We start from the raw sequence: 24407 nt of genomic DNA, 5'->3' as shown, positions 1-24407 counted from the left end.
TAGTCCATTGAGCCCCCGTCTGTCCAGGACTTCAACAGCACTGAGTCTGACAATATTGGGGTCATAGGAGGGTGTTGCTTTCAAATGGCCTTCAGCATTGTCTTCACAGAGATGGAACTAACATGCATTAAGTGACTAGAAAGTACTGACTGTTAAATAGGGTAGTCAGGGGGCTGTATGGGTTGCATATGTTAAATAATGCACACACCAGAGTGGCTTAAAGTAGATTGGTGACAATTAAGAGGTGGTGATTAATGGGCACAGTGGCACATGCATACAATCCCAGTGGCTCGAAAGGCTGTGACAGGAGGATCACAAGTTCAAAGTCAGCCTCAGCAATGGTGAAGTGCTAAGCAATTCAGTGAGATCCTGTCTCTAAATAAAATACAAAATAGGGCTAGGGATGGCTCAGTGGTCAAATACCCTGAGTTCAATCCCTGGTACCTCCCTGCATCCACAAAAAAAAGAGGTGGGGATTATATTGGTCTTGAAGAATGAGTAAGATTTGAGTAGATGGATAAGGTAAAAAGAATATTTCTAGCTGGGTGCAGTGGCACATGCTGGTAATCCCAGTGACTGGGGAGGCTAAGTCAGGAGGATCTCAAGTTCAGGCTAGCCTTAGCAACTTAGCAAGGCCCTAAACAACCTAGCAAGACCCTGTCTCAGAAACATAAAAAGGGCTGGGGATGTGGCTCAGTAATATAGTACCTTTGGATTCAAAATACACACACACACACACACACACAATATTTCTGAAATGAGAAAAGAGAGTAGAAGAAGGAAGCCCAGAAAGTTCATACTGTGTGCAGAGGGAGAAGTGTGTAAACCATCAGAATACAAGGCATGTGTGGACCTGTTATCTCAGTGTAAGGAAGAGGGTGTTATGTGTTGGATATCATTTGGATGTGGTCAACTGGCCCCAAGCCCCATAACTGTATTCACAGGTGATGTTCAGTCCTGCTTTTCTTTTCTCAATTGACTTATTCTAGGAACAGAAGGCAAAAGAAGAAGAAAAGGAAGAGAAGGAAGAGACCAAATCCGAACCTGAAAAGGCCGAGTATGTATAGTCCCTGTATGTTCCTTTGTTTCAGAAAGTCTCTTTCTTATCCTCCCTGTATGGGAGGTGTCATGGAGAATCTGACCCTGCAAAGGAGCTGTGTGACCAAATCTACCATCTCAGCCATGAGGTTGTGACTGTGAGGACTTGGGTTCTTTGCAGGCATCAGGGTAGAGCCTAGCAGGATTGCCATTCCATCTTCCTCTGCTCCATGAGGATTCCATTTATGTGATTCTCTCTCAGCACTAGGCTCTAGAGAGTCTGTGAACACTTCCTCCGTGACTGGTTGATTAATTTCAGTCTTTAAGCTCACACATGTCTTTCTGTTCTTTTAGAGAAGGGAGGAAATGAACATTCCAGATGGGTTTCATTGAATCCTGTGGAGGGTAATCCTCAGCAGATAGTCCCAGGTCCGCAGCATGAGAAGCACCCTGGGGAATTTGTTAAGAACACGGGTTCCTGGGCCTCACCCTAGAGACTGACTCCCAGGGCTGGTGTGGAGCCTTGGAACCTGCATTTTCAGCAACACCTGGCACTGGGAGCACACCTATGAATGCAGCACCAGGAAACAAACAGCTGGTTGCAGCAGTGAGGTGCACAGCCCCCTCTTAACACTGGCTGTGTGTCAGCAGTCAAAGCCTCCAGCTGTTCCCAACTTCCTGTCATCTCCTGTGTGCAATTTGAAAAAACGTGGGAAAGAATTATAGTTTTTAGACACCTATATTGCCACTTTTCTCACATTAGCATCTTATTTTTCTTCTCCCTCTTGTTATTTTCTCTGGACCCTTCTTATTGCATATTCTCTGTAGTTAACACTCTTCATTGTTGTGGATCTGACACTGTTGGATCGGCTGGACAGATGGACTCCTAACTGACTGCCGGAGTGAAATGTGGGCCTGTGTAACCACATGGCAGGCATTTCCATGGGAGCTCTTTACCTAATGTTAAGCTGCTGTTAGGTGTGCCTCATGCGCATCAAGGAGAGCTTACACACACATGCATGTATCAAGTACTGTGGTTCACTTTCAGGAAGGATCGATATCATTGCAGCTAGAAAATGTTTAAGTCCTAAAATTTCAGTCCTTCTAATTCCATTATTGTCTGAAATTATATAATCGTATATGAACAATTTATATTAAAATTAATATATTTTACTTAATAAAATTAGTTGAATAAAATAAAAATAGTATATCAGTACATTGATATACTTTATACATGTGAACAACCAAATGCACAGACCTCTGATTTTAATTTTTAAAGACTAAATGAAAAAAGTTGAACATTAAAATCATAATTTAAAAATAAGCTACATTGGAAGTAAAAGCAAAAAGAAGTTTTAATTTGTTACTCTATTTTTCAATTAAATGTCTTTATTGCACCATGAGAATCTGCTATATATGGATATGAAGACCCTTTAAGCCTGAAAAAAATGTCCTCTAGATTTGAACTTCACCAAATTATTTGTATGGGGGCCTGTGATCAGCAGGAAATCCTGCCCTGACTCTAAACCCCAAAATATTATCCTTCATTGAAAGAGAAATTAGTTTTCAGAAGTGATCCAATGATCTTAAGTATCTGCTCATTTGTGTATTGTTTTAGGCTACCAGTTTAGTCCTTTTCTGAATAGCTTCTCTTTCACTCACCTGTTCTCACAGGGGAGAAGATGGAGAGAAAGAGGAGAAAACCAAAGAAGAAAAGGGCAAACAGAAGCTCAGGCAGCTTCACACACATAGATATGGAGAACCCGAAGTTCCCGAGTCAGCATTCTGGAAGAAGATCATAGCCTATCAACAAAAGCTTCTAGTAAGATGTGAAGAATGGATATTTTTTAACTGATTTATTATGAGAACTTACTAGTTCAGATTCAGTTAGTATTCACTGACCTTCCTTGGGGGTTTGTCAGGGAATAACCATTCAGTCCTGCAAATACAGTCTCCCCAGTATCTGCAGAGCTTGCTTGCAGGACCCCCATCCCTATAGCTGCTTAAGTCCTCTGTGTGACAGGATGCAGTACATGCTCTTAGCCTGTGCACATTCTCCTGTAGACTTTGAAGCATCTGTAGACTACTTATAATTCTTAACACAATGTAAAGCCTATGGGAAAGTTTTATACTGTATTGTTATGTTAGAAAATGTCTGTACATGTTTAACACAGAGGCAACTTTTTCCTAAATATTTTTTGTTCATGATTGGTTGAATTCATGAAACCACATGAATGACTGACTGTGTGTTTTATCTGGCCATTTTATGTGTTTATTTTTTACAGTGAATGCCTTTGGTCCACTGCTCCCTGTTAAGCCTATAGCCCCCATAGATATTCACACCACTAGAGACCCTCTGGCTTGGTGACCACAGCACAGTGTTCTCAGCGTCTTCCCACCAAGACTCAATCGAGGGCAGCCAGTACATAGATTCTGAGGCCCTATCATTGATTAGGGCCTCCTAAGTTATAAGTAATTCCAAGTGAAGTTCCAGAACTGGACTAGTCCATATTTCTATAAAATCACAATTTTATTTAAAATTATAAATCTAATTATAAAATTAAAAATCTAATTATAAAAATGAGGATAACCCTAAATTATTCTTTGAGTACAACAAATAAAATAAAAATGGAGAAGACAGTTCTTTATGTAGGGACATACACATATTGAAGAAGTAGTCTCCAACTTATACTTTTTCCATACTGTTTATTACAAAGTTCATTTGAACACAGATGTTTTCTAGATAACTCTGGATGATTAATTGTTAAGTTGATACACTATTGTGGTTGCCATCGCAGCAGGTATAGCTCTATTATAGATGGTTTAGAGGTGGATTGGGCTCCATTGCACCCTACGGGAGGCCAGGACGATGTTTAACTGCACTGAATAAACCAGGCAGTTGAGGTATTCCTTCTCTCTTTCTGTCTCAGGAGTCACATGTTCTCTTGTCTCTGTACAGCTTCTCTGTTTTCCTGATCTCTTTTCAGTTGATGTTCTTGCTCAGCAGTCTGCATGCATAAGACTAAACACAGCCACATGAGGCCATCACAGGTCCCCTCTCTTCCGAGTCCTTGTGACCATCCTGCTCAGACAGCCAGCATTAGCTAACTCAGTCTCTGTGACCTAGTTCCACCTTCCAAGGAGAACCAGTGCACCTGGCCCAGGTTGATGGCCAATCATGGTCCACTACACTGTGGCAGTAAAGATGGTGTTCCTGTGGGGAACTGACCCCAACAGAGATGGAGTGCACACACAGGGGATTTTGAGAGGTGTGATTATTTTGCTCTGGCTTCATGCTGCCCCTGGCATAGCTGCATATTGCTCCCACTTAATATTAAACAAATACTTGACTTCCACATAGCCTATTCCCTTAAACTCGTATCTTCTAGGTTGTATTGTTTGTTTTCCAAATCAGTAAGGCTTACCAACCTTTCTCTTAGTTGCTCAGCTCCCCAAATTCAGAAGATGTCATCTTCAAGTCTCTCTCACCTCATGTACAGTCTTCCTCCCAAATACTTCCAGAACCTGCCCAGTTCTTACCATGACCATGGCCACCACCAAAGTGAAGCCACCTCATCAATATCACTCTTTCTGCAGTCCTATGAGAACTTCCTAACTGCTCCCCTTGCTTCAACTCCTGCCCCATTACTACCTATCATCCTCAGCATCTGGAGTGATTCTAAGCACAACAGGATTGCACAAAGACTTCCTTGAAGCCCCTCATGGCTTCTCATCCCATATGGAATAAAATAGTCATGGTAATATAGTAACATTACATTACTTAGGAACAATAATAAGGCTCCTACTAGTAATCTTATCATTTTAATAACTATATATATTGTATATAATAGAATTTAAGCTGGACATAATAGTGCACTCCTTAATCCCAGCAACTAGGGAGACTGAAGCAGGATTGCAAGTTGAAACCAGTCCCAGTAAGGTAGGGAGGCCCTAAGCAACTCACCAAGACCCTGTCTCAAAATTTAAAAAATAATAAAAAGGGCTGGAGGTATTGTTCAGTGGTAAGCACCCCTGGGTTCAATCCCTGGTACCAATAAATAAATAAGCAAACAAACAAAATCAACAACTGTCTTTCCTTATATTATGATTGTGATCCTCAAAGTACACTTGTGAAGCAGCTTTTTCTATTATTCTTAACATCATAGATAAGAAAACTGTTGCCCTGGCAAGGTTTAAGTTACTGGTCCACATTCCAGTGGTATGGACAGGCTTCATATCCAGGCATTGTGGTCCCAGGGTCATGGATTGGTTCAGATGTCATGAACCACTGCATTGTAAACTTATATCAGTAAGTAGCCTTCAGTACCCAGACTCCTGCCGGCCTGACCCTGTATATTCCTGCCTCCATCTGGTCTGTTCTCACATGCGTCCTTCACACTGTTCCCCAAACCCACCACCACCGCCCTTCACTCGCAGCCACCCTTGCTGCTCCTGTCTCTGACATGTGCATTCAGGGCTATGCTCCAGGTGCCTCCTGAGATAAACCCTCCCTGACCAGCTGTCCCAAATCCCATCCCCTCCCTAATCCCTTAACTGGATATATTTTTCCTCATAGCATTTAGCATTCCCTGACACTGTCTTATTTGGCATTGTGCTCCTTCATTCTCTCCATGGTGACAATACTCACTCCTACACTGTGTTTCTACAGCACCAAGAATGGTATTCAACCCATAGTGTTGGTCTAGGGCAAATGAAGGAAGGCTTTCTGTAAATTGTCTGCAGGTTTGGATTAAATGAGCGAATACATTATTTAAGCGGTCTGTAGATTCCAGGTCTCTCAATTCAGTGACATTTTATAACTTTTTCACCCTCAGAACTATTTTGCACGCAACTTCTACAACATGAGAATGCTGGCCTTGTTTGTCGCGTTTGCCATCAATTTCATCTTGCTCTTTTACAAGGTAAGCACGATTGGGGTTTTAATGACCAATATGAGAGCACAAACAGACCAAATGAGTGTATAAATTTCACAGGTCCACTAGTGTGCATACCTAATCCTGTTCCAAATGAGAGAGGAAAGGGAGCCAAGGCCCATCACTGTGCCCAGGAAGGCAGCATAGATTTGTGCCTTGGAGTAGAGAAGTGTCTCAGTGGGCTTCAACTGAAACAGTATTTGATTTAGCAGGAGGCTTATACCTGGGGGTCCCAGGGTCATTTGGATGAATACCTACTTATTACTGCAGCTGGCTGTGGCATGAACTGTGTTAAAACAAATTATTTTGGGTAATTGTGAAATCAGACATCTAATTATTTTCTATTTGCATTGGAGCCTTATAGCTCTTGGTTGGGTTAGAATGGACTTCATATTTGTTGCTTGCCTTTGGTGTTGGAAAGCTCTCCTGTTAGTCTTTGCTCTTAGTCTTTCCGCTGTGCAGTGTCTATACATCCACTGTTTGCTAGCTAGGCTGTGTCTGCCTTGGGTCTGGCTGGCAAGGCCTCCTTGCATGCAACAGACTCACTCTGTATACTTGGTTCGAATCAGGTCTCCACTTCCTCTGTGGCTGAAGGGAAGGAGCTGCCCACTCGAAGCTCCAGTGAAAATGCAAAAGTCACCACCAGCCTGGACAGCAGCTCACACAGGATCACCGCAGTCCATTACGTGCTGGAGGAGAGCAGCGGCTACATGGAGCCCACGCTGCGCATCCTCGCCATTCTCCACACGGTCATCTCTTTCTTCTGTATCATTGGATATTACTGCCTGAAGGTAACACAGCAAGGCACAGGACCCGGGTGTGTGCCTGTCTGTGTGTGCATGTTGGAGACTGGACTTCTGCAGAAGCCATTTCTGAGGTGGAGATTACGAAGTTCATTTGGGAATGTGATGGGCATCCTCACCTGTGGGCAGGGCAAGACAGGATGGGGCTGAGAGGAAGGTTGGTCTATGGTGCAGACATGGCCAGGTGAAGCCATAGGAATCCATTTCTGAGGCTAGGATGTTCCTGCAGGGGTGTCTGGGCCTGGGGCTTGGGAGCCTGGTCTTTCTGTATCTGCACTGACCAGCCGTTGGTTGCATGCTGTCTGGAAAGGGCATGTCTTCTTGCAGCTTTCTTTTACCTGTTAAGAATTACTCATGTGATGGACAGTTTTACCTACCACAGGAGCCCATACAAATAAGCCCACCCACCCACTGTGTCTCATGGTAGGGCTCCAATTCATTAGAACTCCTGCAAATATCCATGAGACATTTTCATTGTTCTGTTACTAGATAAATATCATTTGTTATCCTTGGCAGAAATGCTTTTTTGTGTCACTTCACTTAGAAAATAACATGGCTTTATCCCTAAAGCCTTGCCAAGGGAGTAATGAGATGTGGTGAATAGATTTCAAGGTAGTCTTTGAGTGTTCAGGGCTACCTGTTCACAGCTGGTCATCTTTTCTCGGCTAGACCCTTGTTACTACAGTGCCTTTATTTCACTGTCCTTTGCCTCTGGTTATACTGCTTCCAGAAGACTTTTGAAAAACCAGGGCTCAGGATAACAGATTAGAGTATAGAGAATCTGTTCAGTAAATTGTCTTTCCTTTTTCCCCCTTGTTGTATGGAGCTGCATATTCTTTGAGTACTTCCAGAACATCTGCATTACTCCTGTATCTGTGCCTGCATAAGGTTTGTCCACAGGAGAGTATCAGTAGATCCTGGAGACATCTTGAAAAACTGACAAAAGATTTTTGCTGATGCTGAAATTAACATTTATCTCTAGATAGCATGTAGACATGTTGAATGTGGAATAATTAAAGAGATTTATTATAAAACTCTGCAATTGTCAACATACATTTTAGAACATTAATATGGTTGTTTAATTCTTTTGCATTCATTCACATTGATATATGTGTGTGTGTGTGTGTGTGTGTGTGTGTGTGTGTATATATATATATATATATTATAATATATGAAAATTTTTGCCTAGTCACCTTTTTCTCTTTAGACTGGTGCCATCAGTACAAGTATCTATGAACCCCTGTGTACTTAAAACACATGAATCTTTAAAATATCTATTCTATCTTGTTTTTCCCAAAACTTTCTAGATGTTTCTTTGTACCTAAAAGTAACTGATTCATTTTTATTCCATTTTTACCTTCCTGAAAGTCCATGGGAATTTTTTTTTTCCAAAAGCTGTTTTGCAAAGATAGCGACCACAGGAGATGCCAGTAAATCTAAGCTAATTTTACCATGTTTATTTTTCCTCTGTAGGTCCCATTAGTTATTTTTAAACGAGAAAAGGAAGTAGCACGAAAATTGGAATTTGATGGGCTTTATATTACAGAGCAGCCTTCAGAAGATGATATTAAAGGCCAGTGGGATAGACTTGTAATCAACACACAGTAAGTAAAGAATTTTAAGAGACAGCTCTGTGCTTAGAAAATTTAAGACATAAAAACATTTTCCTGCAGTTCATATAGATTTGTTAAAAGTTTAGCACAAGTGAATGGTAGTTATATATTCAGCCAAGAAAATAAAAAGTAAGTGCATCAGCCTCCCAATGAATGCCCTCTGTGTTCCCAGTTCTTAATCAGAAAGAGCTCTGAGGCTATTTCTGCAGCACTGATGGGACTTCACATCCATTACCTGGTATCCAGAGAAGTGTGTGGTAGGTAGGTATAAGCTGCAGTGCAGAGCTATCTCACCCAAAAGCTGAGAAGCAGAAAATGTGCATTAAGAAAAGAGGAGTCTCACTGAAGCACAAACACTAAATTTCACACTTTTACTATATCTGAGTTATAAACTTTCCGTTGGTACCACCAGGGAGCTTTAGATAAACCCAGCTCAGTGTTATGAGAAGATGTAAAATGTGAGAGAGAAGAACAAGGACCTCTCTATTCATTGGTTATTTAGTCTTATGAAGTCAAACCCAAATGACTAGTGGCTGCTTGAGGTATATATCCACTGCAATGTGATTTTCCACCAAAAAAAGTATTAGTAACAATACTTTTTGAGTAGTTAATCTCAAGAGTGAAATACCTTATTTATTAAGACTAGTTTTGCTTATTGTTCCAGAGCTACAATGTGCAGTAGGTTCTGAATTTTCCAGTGGGAATGATTTATTTGTGCATTTTATGTGCTTGCTCTGAATGTTAAATGTTTTCTTTAGCAAATCTGCCCCTTAATACTAACTCTGATCGTTGGTCCCTTTTAGTAAACTCTGTTAGTCAAGGTGCAGTGCCAAAGTCAGAGTTGAGTGCTGGGCTTAATGTTTCTTTGAGGGTAACTGGTAGGAAAAACACCTTTTTACTTCATAGGACGAAACAATGACTGCTTTGATCCAAATGCTTTGATTTTTAAAGAGAACTGACAATAGTCAATGTATTTATATGTTATAAACAAATGATAAATATATTACTTATTAATAAATATGATTATATTATCCTCTGTTAACATATCAACCCATAATCTTTTTAATGTGATTTGTCTGCGCATATGCTTATATATTAATACTCAAAATAATATTGACAGTTCTGGTGATAAAGAAAATAAAACGGTAACCTAGATCATTATACTTTCATGTGCAAGAATTATGTTTACATATCGTTCATTTCAAATGATATGCTATTATTGTTTAAAATGTATTTAACTTTTATGATTTTATGTTTTTTAGGTCATTTCCCAACAACTACTGGGATAAATTTGTTAAAAGAAAGGTAATACTCTTTAGAAAGAATACATTCTCTGCTTTTTTATAAGTGCAAATCAGATTTGAATTTGATGTTGTTTATATTTAGAATGAGATATTGAGGTGAGTTATATCTGCCTGGTAATATTATTTCAAAGTGGCATTCGAATGGAATATGAACTTTTAGAATAGCACATGAGAAATATGGACTCTGCAGCTCCAATATAAATAGACTTTGCTTCATCCACTCATCCCTAGACTCAGCTGAATCAATGTGTAAAGTCCATAATAGTACCAAGATTTGGTAAGAATTTTCTCTGAAATTGTCTGGAAGAGCTAAGTTGACTAGGAACTTTTTTTTTCCACTCTTGTGGACTTTTTTATTATTATTATTTGTTATACATGATGACAGAATGCAGTTCTCATATAGAGTACAATTTTTCAAGATGCTGATTGTAACCAAAGTATTTTCACACAATTTGTGTCTTATATGTGTACTTAGAGTAATGATGTCTAACTCATTCCACCATCATTCCTAGCCCCTTGCCTCCTCTCTTCCCTTCCCTCCCCTTTGCCCTATCTAGAGTTCCTCCATCCACCCAGGTCCAATGGGCCAGTTCTTAGCACTGTGAGGATAATGCAAACCAAATTGTTTTAATTATCCAAATGGCACACATTCTTAGACTTCTTAGCTACCATTGTTCTTTTATGTATTCATTCAGTTCATTGTACCCATTTCGAAAAGTCCATTTTAAAATTTCTGCAACCCTTCCTTTTCATTTCTATTTCTTTCTCCATCTGCTCTAAGTGCTCCCCTTGTTCCCAATCCCCTTCCCTCTTCTTGCTTCGTCCGCTTCTCCTGCACACCTCTTCCCCTGCTTCTTGGCTCCTCTTTGCCTCTTTGTTCCCATGAGGTCTCCTCTTGCCTTTCTTTCATGATGTTCCCCATTCGCTCCCTCTTCACTGTTGTGTGGGACTCTTGTGCATGGCACACGAACTTCAGGCTGGGGTACTCTATTACATGCAGAGCTGGGCGTCCTGGGCTCTAGGGTGAGCTGTGAGTCATGTCCAAGTGCAAATCTCAAAACAAGGAATGGGAAAGCCAGGCAGTGGTGGTGCAGGAGACATGGCCCGGAAGCTGAGGGAATGTTGGGTAAATGCACCCAGCATCTGTCCTAGGTGAGCATTTACACAGGAGAGGAGAGCAGAGGGACAGTGACAAGCTTACAGGTCTTCGAGTTACTGAAGGATGGCTGCATCAGGACACTGAGGGGGGCCAGGTGGGAAGGGGACTTTGGTTAGAGTGGAGTGGCTGAAATGGAGACTATGATGTCCATTCTTGTGGCATCAGAGGTCCATGCAGAGGACCTTTGGCTGGGAGTAAGGCTCTGTCTGGATGCTGCTGGCCCCATCCCTTGCTAAGGTTTGCAGCCTCAGGCACATTATGTTAAGTTTGGTAAGAAAGTTTCTTTATCTGCAAAATAGGATGCTGAAAATAAGCATTTTTCATATTATAAAGTGTAAAACTTATTGTGACAGTTACATGGAATGAGGCAAATTCCTGCCACAAAGTATGAATTTGAAGATTGCTTTCCTTATATTACCTTCTGCTGACCCTTTTTCTCTAGTCCACCATCTTCCTTTGGTGGGCCTCCTTCTCTGGAACGAGACCTCTTGTTCCTCAGTTATTACGTACAATGCTCTAGGTTTGCTTAGACCTGTAGCAAAGTGGTCAGAAAGAGGGCTGTAGACTAGGTATTTGTGTGGTCTTCAAAACATGGAAAATACAGAGGAAGTGTAAAAATAATGAAATATTTACACACACACACACAGTTGTGTTACTTAATGGTTTTAGCCAATAAAGTGCTTCTTCTCTTACTATAGGTTATGGATAAATATGGCGAGTTCTATGGTCGAGACAGGATCAGCGAGTTACTGGGAATGGACAAGGCTGCATTGGACTTCAGTGATGCCAGAGAGAAGAAGAAGCCAAAAAAAGACAGCTCCTTGTCAGCCGTGTGAGTGCAGCTTCTGCTCTGTCTGCAGGTGGGAGGTTGTCAGGAGGAGCATGGTGCCTTGGCCTCCGTTGACCCCTTCCCTCAGCCTCAGAAGAGCAGGCCGAGGAGGAGAACAGGGTGCGCATGGGGTCCGCTTTCATGCTCCTGCTATGTGGAGCTCTGGAATGATTGGATATTTTTCTATTAGATTTTTTAAAAATACTTTTTAGCTGTAGATGGACACACAACTTTATTTATTTATCTTTTATGTGGTGCTGAGGATTGAACCCAGGGCCTCACACATGCTAGGGGAGCGCTCTACCACTGAGCCACAACCACAGCCCTTCTATTAAATTTTGAAAATGCCTTTTTTTCTTATTTGGAAAAATAGAATATTCAACTTCTTAACTTAAATTGTTTTTTTCTAACGTTAATTGCCCTTTAAGTCAAACATATGCAAAAGCATGTTTAGCTGTTTTCTGATGTTTATTTGAAAATTAGTTGATTATCCTGATTTAAAAACAGAGACTACGTAGAAACAGAGACTATTTTAAATTTTTATTTAAAAATTTCACAGTTCATATCTTTTTATTGTAATTATTGTATCTTTTAAAATAGCAAAGCATTAGTATGCAAAAAACACAACATTATCATACTATTATTTGGAAATATTACTTCAAAATGAAGGATTATTTTTGTAGTATTCTCATGGAATAATAATATAACTAGAAGTTATATGCCAGTTGAATTGAATTTCCCCAACTGAATCAATCAATCAATCTCTCTCATTCTCACTCACACACAAATATATGCGGTGTACGTATATCTATTTATGTAGCAAATTTATCAACTGAATTTCTGGAATGGAAGCAAAGCACAAATGCTTTTAAAATGTCACCTCTTATTGTCTCCATTTAACAATATTTTTTGGGAAAAGCCACATCAATTGTTTGTGTGTATGTGTGTATGTGTATGCACAGGAGCTTTGGTTGAACCCAGGGCTCCGCCACTAAGCCACGACCTAGCCCAGCCTTCCTTTTGTGTGTATTTATGGTCTCAGTCAATTATGGAAGTGATGAATGCTTTGAAAACAAATATTTATGGTTCTGTAAGGAAATATTATTTTGTCTCAGATAAATATTTCAGCTAGCATTAAAAAGATTTTGCCTGACCTAGTTCATTGGTTGTGTGCTTTTTATGTCAAAAAAAAAAAAAGTGACCTCAGTTGAAAAGTGATTAGACAAGCAACCAAGTATCAGAAACTGTATACTTAGATCCAGAATATTAGATAGGTTTTTTAGGAGGACAAATGTGGCATTTAAAGACATGTCACTGTGTATAAAATGAAAGACAGGCCCTTGGGAACTGAGGCCTTTGTGTTAGATTGTCATCTACAGCAAGGCCCCACCTTCTAGCTGTAGTTTACTGTGAACTGAGGCCTGTGCCCAGGGAAGGCCTAGCCTGCTTGGCCTGGGTCAGCTTTGGTGCCTCCCTAGGGTGGGGTCACATGGCTGCTAGAGTTAGTACAAAAGAGGGATCCTTCGCCACAGTGGGGAGAGGTGCTTAGTGATAGTGGCAGTAACTCGCCATCAGTGTGACAGGGGTGGGGGGAAATACCAACCAGAAAAGAATTTTTAAATGAAGTCAGAAATACTATGCAAAATTCAGACATCCTGATAGAAACCTTGATTTTGCTTTTGATGGCTTTCATGGAAAATAACTGTGCTCCTCCAGATTTCCCCATTGTTTTTGTTCCAGCTCTTCTTTTTTTTTATTTAAGAGAAATTATTGTTATATGGAAACCTATTGTGAATATTTATAGAACATTTTTTAAAAATATTTTTTAGTTGCAGTTGGACACAGTATCTTTTAAATACTTTTTAAAAAGGCTCCTGTAATAATAAAATTAACTGTGATTCAAAGATAACTTTATTTCCTTAAAAAAATATGCTGGGCTAAGGTAAATAAAACCTTCACTCTTAAAAGAAAAAATCTTGTATATCTTTGAGCAACTGCTTGTCATCACATAGTAAGGTTGCCTAAGTAGAGGAAGTTAAGATTTCAATGTTAAGTCTAGAGAGGCTCTTCGTAAAGTAGCACTGCCCATTACACTACGTTGGGCCCTTTCACATCCTAACATGTCACTGGGACTGGGAGACTGAAAGGCTGACAAAGTTATCAAAAATTCTAGCACATAAATCGGTGACAAGACTAAAAAATATGAGAAAAAGCAAGCATATCTCATTATGTATTTTGATCTGCAAAGATTATGGATATTCATGCCCAGACTTATTAATTTGAAATGTATTCATTGAGAGACAGTTAACGTGTGAGAAGCTGTGCTGGGTGCCAGGAGTTCACAGACCAGTGAGAGGCACCCTCACAGGCAGGCTACCGCAGCCCTCTCCTTCAGCACCCAGGAGACACTGGCAACCAGAGAGGGGCCTCGCTCCTGCCTGAGTGGAAACAGAGAAGGCAAGGTTAGCAAAAATAAAAGGAAATAACAGCAAAAACCTCATTTCATTTACAAAATAAATTCAGCTGTGAAATAAGGGTATAACAAGTATGTAAGTTTTTATTATTTGAACCAAAAAAATCACTGTTGGAATGCAATTATGAATGAATAATGGAGGTTAGTAAGGAAACTTTTGAAGTACACACATTGGTTAATTGAGTACAGTTTTCAGGAATAAATGTCATATATATAATAAGGTTAGCTTATATTTAATGAAGGAAAGGAAATGTGAAGAAGAAAAGCTATTTGTGAGTAGCAGAAGGTGAGGTGGTGCTCTTTTGTTTTGCTTTCCAAGATCCCACTAAAGAAGCATCCCAGGACAGGGGTGTCCTAGGAGCAGGTCTCTGCTCTTCTCCCTACACCTGTGTGGGTAGCACCAGCTCCCAGGGGGGCTGCTAGGCTTCCTGAGGAGGACACTGCAGACCCCTCTGCCTCTGTGCTTCCTTAGGGCCTTTGATTAATGTTTACCTACACGTTCTTCTCTCTTTGTCTTTCCAGACTGAATTCCATCGATGTGAAGTATCAGATGTGGAAATTGGGAGTTGTTTTTACTGACAACGTAAGTGCGTGTTATCACCCAACAGCTGAGATGAGTCTGGGATTTCTGCAGAGGGAAGGACAGTTGTTTAAGGCATTTATTCAAATATCAGTGTGTTTAATACAGACCATATTTGAGAGATCCACAGCCCATCTCTCCTTCTGTTTCTTCCCAAAGCTGAAAGGTTAAAGGGTAAAGATATTTACATAAGGAAAAGCAACTGAGATGCAACTCACATACATTTTATTTCAGGTTTTAGTGGAGCAGATGTACACTTCAGAGGTCATAGATGTTAATTTTTTTAAATTTTATTTTTTTTTTTAAATTTAAGTGTACTAAATTTAAACATTCCCCAAACTAAGTACATTCAGTTATTGTGTTTCTTTTCTTGAGTAATCCTTCTTTTATGATAGAATCTTTGGAAACTAGAGATAGAGCCCGAGTGTATATTCAAATGTAACGACAACAAAAAAAAAATCACCTGTTACTAAAAACCACCAGTTATCCCTAAGATTGTAGGGATTCTGACCATGGAAATGTACAGGGAAGTGTTCCCCTGGTGAGAAAACTCTTGGGTGTAACAGGCACCCTGTTTCCCACCCTCAGAATGCCCTGTAATCTCTCTAAGCATCTAATAATGTAGCTAATATATGTGCTATGTCTAGCTGGTATGGCAATGCCCTGAGATGACTCTGTTAGAACCTCATCAAGCTCCTGGGAATAGGAGAATTTATTTGCTGCGAAACTACAATGTTTCACCAAGCTCCTGTGTTTCTGGAGCTGCCTGCCTAACTGTAACTTCAGACAGTGGACTTTCTTGAGAACTGCACAAAGCTCCTAACATTACATATTGTAACTATGAAATGTTACTGCAGCATAAGCAACCTTACTGGTACCCTAAACCATGTGGTTATGTACTAATGACCTAATGTAACCTATTGGTATAAATAAATGTGGCTGCCAAATGTGGACAAGGAGCCACTCTGAAACCTTCCCTGCCTCTGTACCTTGTCTCTCTGTCTCCCCTTTATTATTTTCTTACCCAAGATTTCATCCTTTAATTTTAGCACTGATTTTCAGGGTATATGTTGGTTCCTTCCTCCTATCTCAAGGCTGCTACACACTCCAAATTTTCCTTCCTCTCCCCATCCCTGCCTGACCCAGCCATGGCCCTGACTCTGGGTATCTCCTGAGAGCTCACAATCATGTCCTCTGAATATCTTCCAGAACTTCAACTGTTGAGGTTCCAGCCGGTCTTTTCCATTGCAGTAGCCAGTCCATCCTGCCTTCTGCCCCCTAGGGGCAGTCTAACAGGCCACAGTCCTGGCATAGCCCACTTTTGCCCAGGGGAGTCTGTCCACAAGATCCACCTTGTTATGGAGCTTTCTTGTCCTCTAGAGAATTTGGGCCTGGATAGACAGTGGAGGAAGTCTAAAGAACCTCGAGATTTCAGCCTTCTGCAGCTTTGTGGCTTCTGTTTGGCCAATCACTTCTCCACTGTGCTTAGCCCTCAGTCATACAGTGTCTCTCTGAAATACAGCCTAGGGTGCCAGATGAAATCTAGGGTTGCCAGTGACATGTAATATAAGCAAAAAGAAATTATTTTTAGCACAATTATGTCCCAAATGCCACCTGGGATACACTTATTCTAGAATTATTCTTTCTTTCTTGTTGAAATTTAACTGGCATCCCAGGTGTGGAATCCACACACAGTCTTGAATCTACTTGTCATTTACTTATATCTCCTTGATTATCTGATGCCCGAACCTGTTCTTTCTCCTCAACCTTTCCTAGATACCTCCATCTGAACGTCCCATGGCAAATACATCATCATCTCTCTCCTCCACTTCTCCCACTCCCACAGTTTTCTCTGTCTGTTGGCATTTTTGCTCTTGTTATCACACTATAAATTATTAGCTTGGACTCTGCCTTTTCCTTTCCCTCCATTACCTGCCTCTGTCCATTTGCTTCGTCTCACCTTGTTCCCATCCCTGTCCTCTGTAATTCTCCCTCCCAGCCTTGCCAACTTGGCTGCTCCTCATGACTCGCATAACCTCAGCTGGGAATTGTCCCATCATCTCCTGATTGAATGGCTCTACTTCTTACAATACTTTTAGACAAACTTACCTTAAATGAACTCACTTTACTTTTTTTTTATAGATTGAGCCTAAAGATGCCTGCTTGTCAGGGATCTTGCTAGAATAAAATGAGAGACTGTGCATGCCGATGTGGACAATGACCAGCACTTAGCACATGCTCACTAAATGTTCCTGAAATGCCACTTTCCACAAACACCATCCTGCTCATGATGCTCTGGTGGCTCCCAAAGCCTGTGAGACGTGCCCGGGTGCCTTACCTTGGCCTCTGGGCCTCCACTGCTTCTGCTTTTCCAGCCGGCTCTTCCCACACAGGAACCCAGTGCTCAACCCAATTCCTTTCTCAGGCTCACTCGTTGCGTAGCCTTATCTCAGCATCCTTTAAAATGCCACCCTCTCTTCTTCCCCTTGACCTCTATCTAACTCCAGTCTCATGTTGCCCATGACATCTCCTGCACCTCCTAATTCTCTTCCTTCTTTCTTTTTCAAAGATTGAGATATGTTATGGTCATAACAAAGGTTTCTATCTTTTCCCAAAAGTTTTCCACTGGCAAAGCCCGCCTTGTGCATAGTAAACACTAGTGAGAAAAGTTAAAGCAATCGCAGGATTTTTATTCTGCTTCATGTACTGTTCCCTAAACATGTGTACATGTTCTAGCTTCATGAGTCAATTATCTACATTAATTATATTCCTGGAGAGTTTTACAATTTTTTTATATTATTGTATTTATTTATTTATTTCATACATGACAATAGTGGAATGCATTATATTCATTATTACCCATTCACAGCACAATTTTTCATAACTCTACATATAAATATGTTCACACCAAATTATGCCATTATACATGAGCTCTAAGAATTATAATGCAAAAAAAAATCAATAAGAGTTCTACAGATATTACCCATGGTATTATTGGGTTAACCATAACCTTTGGTGACATCAGATAGTATTTTGTTTTTTTCCTAGACTTATTTGAGTTCATGTTAAACCAAGGTGCTTGGTTAACAAAACTCCTCATATAATCTCTCTTAACTAGTAGGTCTCAATAAACACTGATTTGTGTATGAATAAATAAAAAGAAAGGGAGAAAAGGAAGAGGAAAACTTGGTTGGTTCTTGGGTTGATTATAGAGCAGGGATTCTTAACCCCAGACAGTTTTGCCCCCAGGGGACATTTGGCAGTGTCACAACTATGTGGTGTTGGCATCTAGTTGGAGGCTGCTAAGCACCCCATAGTGCACAGGGCAGCCCCCTCAGCAAAGGGGGTCCAAGATAGCACTTGTACTGAGGTTGGGAAACCCTGTTATCAAGTTGTAAGTCAATGAATTATTGTCCATGGGATGATAAGTAAGAAAAGCCATTCAGTGACATTGAACCTTCCAGGACAAACTCAATAAAACACATGAAGAACTATTACAGTTGGCTAGGGTTATAAAATGATGGTCTGGGCAGGTGGAGTGATTTTAATAGGTGATGTCAGAATAGCGTTTGACTGTGGTATGTCTTCTGTCTTCTGATGTGCCTTTCCCCGTTTCTCTTACTAGTCCTTCCTCTACCTAGCCTGGTATATGACCATGTCTGTTCTTGGACACTATAACAACTTTTTTTTTGCTGCTCATCTTCTTGACATTGCTATGGGATTCAAGACCTTAAGAACCATCTTGTCATCAGTAACTCACAATGGCAAACAGGTAAAAGTTCATCCTTTTCTTCCCAGTGCAGAAAGTGAAAAAGCAACAAATAAAGTCAACAAAAATGCAATGAACCCTTGAATGACAATTTAGAGCTGCCCAGAACTGCATGCCAGCCTTGGCTTGATCAATTAGCTGTGTGACCTTGGGTGAATTAACAAACATTTCTAAATCTCAGCTCCCTTATTTCCTGGAATGAAAATAATGAAAGTACTTCCCTTATTGGATTTTTGTGAAAATTAAATAAAAACAAATAGTACCTAGAACAGCACATGTTCAGCACTGAGGAATTAGTTATTATTTGGCCCGTCATGCATCGGTCTCCCCATTGGATCCCAAATGGCACCCAGACGGGTCGCAGCACCCTGACGCACTGGTCGTATCAGTAATAGAACACGAGATGCTGTGGTTTAATGTACTGTGATGTGTTGAAACTGGGAATCTTATATACTTTTCTCTCCTTTTAAATTGAACAACAAAAAGGAATGTTTCGTTCTTGACAAGATCATACTGGCTTTTGGAAGAAGCTGGTCTAGGTTCAGATAATCAGCTTATAGCAATCAGTTGTTCATGTGAAAACTTTCTGTTACTCTGAATCATGTTGCAGAAATGTGCATTCGTTGACTCATTTGCTATTTCTCAAGTGTCCACTGGGCGGAAACACATTCTCAGGTATTGGATTATAAGAGTCCTTTTCCAGAATCTTCTAACCCAGCACATTTTTAAACAATGTGTCCCTCCAAAATACCTGAACTGTGTCCACCGCAGCTTCCTTCATACATCCTTTGCTCTCTTGGCTCCTGCAGGTGGCTCTTACCCATGTCACTCTGTGGTCTGAACGTGACTGTGGCATGCATGGCGAGCATAGTGACAGGTCTGCTGTGCTCACTCGCCAGCCAGCACGTCTTCATGCCGAGCTCCCAGTGCAGGTTCAGAGCTGGGGATGCTCAGCCTATGATCTGTTTCTACACAAGATGTCTGCTGCCACTTTCAGACAATCTCTAAGGTTTTGGGTGTCCTTTTGAGTGTCAAATTTTCATTGGCAGAAATACAGAGAGCTTAATCGTCATAAGAGTTAAACTGTGCACAAATTTACTTCACTTATAGAAGTGAGTTAAGCCTTCTATCAGTGTAACATGAATTCTGGAGATAATTGTAAAACTGATTTTGTAGACAATAAATACACAGTTACAGTCAAGAATGAAGGGTTGTGTTATAATCAGAGAGAGGACAAATAAAGGTAATGTGTCTTAGTATATTTAGAATTTCTGTGATACAACTAGAAATACACTGCTACCAGTTGGTAAGTCACATTTTCAACACTGTATGCATATCCCATTAAAGGTATCTATCTATGTAAACCATATAGTTGGGAATTAAAGATTATATAAAGCAGAAAGAAGGCCTTTTAAACTGTGGCACTTAATTAAACATTGAGGAAAACTAGCCTTCAGAATAGCTGTGGCCATTAGCCATGGAATTTTTCACATTGATCATTGGTTGGTGTTTACAAAGCTAGATTTCTTGGCTTTATTTTTGAAACATGTGCACCATGTATCCTTATCAGTGGTGTTCCCAGGTTTCAGAAGCAACACAACTTCCTGCTTAATTCTAGAATGTGGTGGAAAGAGAAAATAACTTGGAACCTCTCTTAGTATCATAAGAAAAATAAGATGGACTTTATTAGGAATGTGGATTATTTACAGAAATTCCATCTCATAAAAAGAGGGAAAGTATTTCATGAAGTTTCTTCTCCTGATATTTAGAAGATAGAGAAATTAACATTTTGAGCTGCTTATTGACAGTGTCGGCTCTCTCTGGACATGAAGCTAAGTTATATTCAGTTTCTTTTTTTTTTTTTTTTTTTTTTTTTTTTTCTTATTTTTTTTTTTTTTTATTGGTCGTTCATAACATTACATAGTTCTTAATACATCATATTACACGGTTTGATTCAAGTGGATTATGAACTCCCGCTTTTACCCCGTATACAAATTGCTGTATCACATCAGTTACCCTTCCATTGATTGACATATTGCCTTTCTAGTGTCTGATGTATTCTGCTGTCTGTCCTATTGTCTACTATCCCCCCTCCCCTCCCCTCCCCTCCCCTCCCCTTTTCTCTCTCTACCCCTTCTACTGTAAATCATGTCTTCCATTTGTATTCTCTTGACTTACCCCTCCTTACCTCTTATATGACATTTTGTATAACCCTGAGGATCGCCTTCCATTTCCATGCAATTTCCCTTCTCACTCCCTTTCCCTCCCACCTCTCATCCCTGTTTACTGTAAATATTCTTCTCAAGCTGTTCGTCCCTACCCTGTCCTTGTTTACACCCCTTATATCAAAGGAGTCATTTGGTATTTGTTTTTTAAAGATTGACTAGCTTCACTTAGCATAATCTGCTCTAATGCCATCCATTTCCCTCCAAATTCTATAATTTTGTCATTTTTTAATGCAGAGTAATACTCCATAGTGTATAAATGCCACATTTTTTTTATCCATTCATCTATTGAAGGGCATCTAGGCTGGTTCCACAGTCTTGCTATCGTGAATTGAGCTGCTATGAACATCGATGTAGCAGTGTCCCTGTAGCATGCTCTTGTTAGGGCTTTAGGGAATAGACCGAGAAGGGGAATAGCTGGGTCAAATGGTGGTTCCATTCCCAGCTTTCCAAGAAATCTCCATACTGCTTTCCAAATTGGCTGCACCAATTTGCAGTCCCACCAGCAATGAACAAGAGTGCCCTTTTCCCCGCATCCTCTCCAGCACTTATTGTTGTTTGACTTCCTAATGGCTGCCAGTCTTACTGGAGTGAGATGGTATCTTAGGGTAGTTTTGATTTGCATTTCTCTGACTGCTAGCGATGGTGAGCATTTTTTCATGTACTTGTTGATTGATTGTATGTCCTCCTCTGAGAAGTGTCTGTTCAGGTCCTTGGCCCATTTATTGATTGGGTTATTTGTTATCTTATTGTCTAATTTTTTGAGTTCTTTGTATATTCTGGTTATTAGGGCTCTATCTGAAGTGTGTGGAGTAAAGATTTGTTCCCAGGATGTAGGCTCCCTATTTATCTCTCTTATTGTTTCTTTTGCTGAGAAAAAACTTTTTAGTTTGAGTAAGTCCCATTTGTTGATTCTATTTGTTAACTCTAGCGCTATGGGTGTCCTATTGAGGAATTTGGAGCCCGATCCCACAGCGTGTAGATCATAACCAACTTTTTCTTCTATCAGATGCCGTGTCTCTGATTTAATATCAAGCTCCTTGATCCATTTTGAGTTAACTTTTGTGCACGGCGAGAGATAGGGATTCAGATTCATTTTGGTGCAAATGGATTTCCAGTTTTCCCAGCACCATTTGTTGAAGATGCTATCCTTCCTCCATTGCATGCTTTTAGCCCCTTTATCAAAAATAAGATAGTTGTAGTTTTGTGGATTAGTTACTGTGTCCTCTATTCTGTACCATTGGTCCACCCGCCTGTTTTGGTACCAGTACCATGCTGTTTTTGTTACTATTGCTCTGTAGTATAGCTTGAAGTCTGGTATCGCTATACCGCCTGATTCACACTTCCTGCTTAGTATTGTTTTTGCTATTCTGGGTCTTTTATTATTCCATATGAATTTCATGATTCTTTTATCTATTTCTACAAGATATGCTGTTGGGATTTTGATTGGCATTGCATTGAACTTATAGAGAACTTTTGGTAATATCGCCATTTTGATGATGTTAGTTCTGCCTATCCATGAGCAGGGTATGTTTTTCCATCTTCTAAGGTCTTCTTCTATGTCTTTCTTTAGGGTTCTGTAATTTTCATTGTATAAATCTTTCACCTCTTTTGTTAGGTTGATTCCCAAGTATTTTATTTTTTGGGGGGATATTGTGAATGGAGTAGTTGTCCTCATTTCCGTTTCAGAGGATTTGTCGCTCATATACAGGAACGCCTTTGATTTATGCGTGTTGATCTTATATCCTGCCACTTTGCTGAATTCATTTATTAGCTCTAATAGCTTCTTTGTAGACCCTTTTGGGTCTGCTAGGTATAGAATCATATCATCTGCAAATAGTGTCCTGGGCCTTTGTTAACCAGGTAGGCAGGCAGGTTTTGCATAAGGTAGTGTTACCACCTGATGAAGAGGATATGTGAACACATCTCCCCACGGGGGCTAAGAAAGGTGAGAAGGAAGAGGTAATGGGCATCATTAGCCTCTACTGGGCAAAGCCACTGGGGTCCTCCCACCCAGATGTACAAGTCCTGTTTCTGATACATGTTCAATGTCATGTTGCTTTCCAGCTGGTATTAACTGTGGGATTATTGGCTGTTGTCGTATACCTATATACTGTGGTGGCATTCAATTTTTTCCGAAAATTCTACAATAAGAGTGAAGATGGTGATACACCAGATATGAAATGTGACGATATGCTAACGGTGAGTTCCTAAGTTTTGATCTAAATGAATGAAAAAGTTATCCAGCTGCTTCAATCTAATATATTCATGCTTTGTCAGTACAGAAGAAAAAATACTATACACAATAGAAAGTTGAAGGGCTCTTAGACAATCAGCGGTTTTCCCTTTCAGCAGAACATAAAGGACCACATCTGCTGCCCAGCTAGAAGTTGGTGGACTTGCTGAGTGACTTGGTTAGAGTTGGAGGGCAGCGCTGACCAACTTAGCCTGTTGCTCTTATGATCCAGGACTGTAGCTAAAGTGGTTATTTCCTGGAGAACAATTTGAAGCGGTAGAAAAAAATGGCAAATTTGGCACATTACATGGGCAGACAATTTAGAGTGAAATAAATTCCGTGGGCTTGAAAATATGAAAAGATGCTAAATCCCTGTCACAATGAAAGAAATGCAAATTGAAACAACAAAAACTCACTTTTTATCCATTAAGCTTGAAAAGGTTTAAAGTTTGTCAGCCCTTACAGTTGGTGAATTGATGGGGAGCCTGCACTTTCATGAATCTTACTGAGAATTTGAATTGCTACAATAATTTTAGAAAATTTTGAAGTACACATATCCTTTGACCTGTGGATATCAATGCTGGTGATTTACTGAATGGCTTATTTCCAAATATGCCCTTATATGTTAGTAGACCATTAGCTATTCTCACAAATTGGAGATAATCTAGATTAATCAATAGAGCCCTGATTAAATAAGTATGTAAATTCATTAAGAGCCTGTACTACTTAAAAATGAGGGAACTCTTTGTATGCTGATATGGAAAGACATAGAGATTGCATTTAAGTGGCAGGAACAAAGCAAGTCTCTGGGCATTACTGTGAGAGGATGCACTGGGATTTGGACCACAGATCAGGGGAGAGGAAAAGATGTATGTTTGTCGTTTTGTATACTTTATTTTCTTGAGTTATTTTTTTAACCAAATATATTATTGATTTTAGAAGTCTAAGACTGTTTTATCCCCAACACATTATAAAAGAGAGCTTAATTCAATTCTTCTCAATATTATAACCATCTAGAGGGTGGATTTCCTGGCCAGGGGGAGAGGCAGGGCATACAGGAAGCTGAGGGGGATGACTAACAGGACCCTCTTAATTCTCCCAAATTTCACATCACTGTTTCCATCCTGAAGATGTTCTGCACATGACATTGTGGTGTCCATGTGTCAGTCACCTACTTAGACAACATGTCACAGTCATGGTCATTTATCCAAACTAGTTCCTGAAAAGTAAGAAATGGTGTCTCAGTTACAGGTTCATAACTTGAACTTGATTATTTATTAAGTACTTGCATGGGACTTAACACTAAGTAAGTAATGAACCAGGCATTGCCCAAAACCAGGGCCTCCTAACAATTATGCTATAGGAGTGCTGTTATTATCCACCTTTACAGATGGGGAGACTGAGCTCCTGAGAGGTGGAACAAGTTGCCATAGGCCACATGGTT

The 24407-nt window shown here is 40.1% G+C and overlaps 1 protein-coding gene across 1 annotated transcript in view; it reads left to right on the top strand.

Annotated features, from left to right (window-relative positions):
• Positions 1 to 24407, top strand: part of Ryr2 (ryanodine receptor 2) — a 588770-nt gene that overhangs the window by 552837 nt on the left and 11526 nt on the right. Inside the window, exons 92-101 of the mRNA XM_077802933.1 lie at positions 990 to 1057; positions 2713 to 2860; positions 5874 to 5960; positions 6542 to 6763; positions 8249 to 8379; positions 9651 to 9693; positions 11550 to 11683; positions 14676 to 14736; positions 18359 to 18505; positions 22795 to 22929. Of these exons, the coding sequence (XP_077659059.1) occupies positions 990 to 1057; positions 2713 to 2860; positions 5874 to 5960; positions 6542 to 6763; positions 8249 to 8379; positions 9651 to 9693; positions 11550 to 11683; positions 14676 to 14736; positions 18359 to 18505; positions 22795 to 22929 (1176 nt within the window). The remainder of the gene's footprint in view (positions 1 to 989; positions 1058 to 2712; positions 2861 to 5873; positions 5961 to 6541; positions 6764 to 8248; positions 8380 to 9650; positions 9694 to 11549; positions 11684 to 14675; positions 14737 to 18358; positions 18506 to 22794; positions 22930 to 24407) is intronic.

This window comes from Urocitellus parryii, chromosome 9 (genome assembly GCF_045843805.1).
Source record: "Urocitellus parryii isolate mUroPar1 chromosome 9, mUroPar1.hap1, whole genome shotgun sequence".
NCBI lineage: Eukaryota > Metazoa > Chordata > Mammalia > Rodentia > Sciuridae > Urocitellus > Urocitellus parryii.
This window is presented reverse-complemented; position numbering and strand designations above follow the sequence as displayed.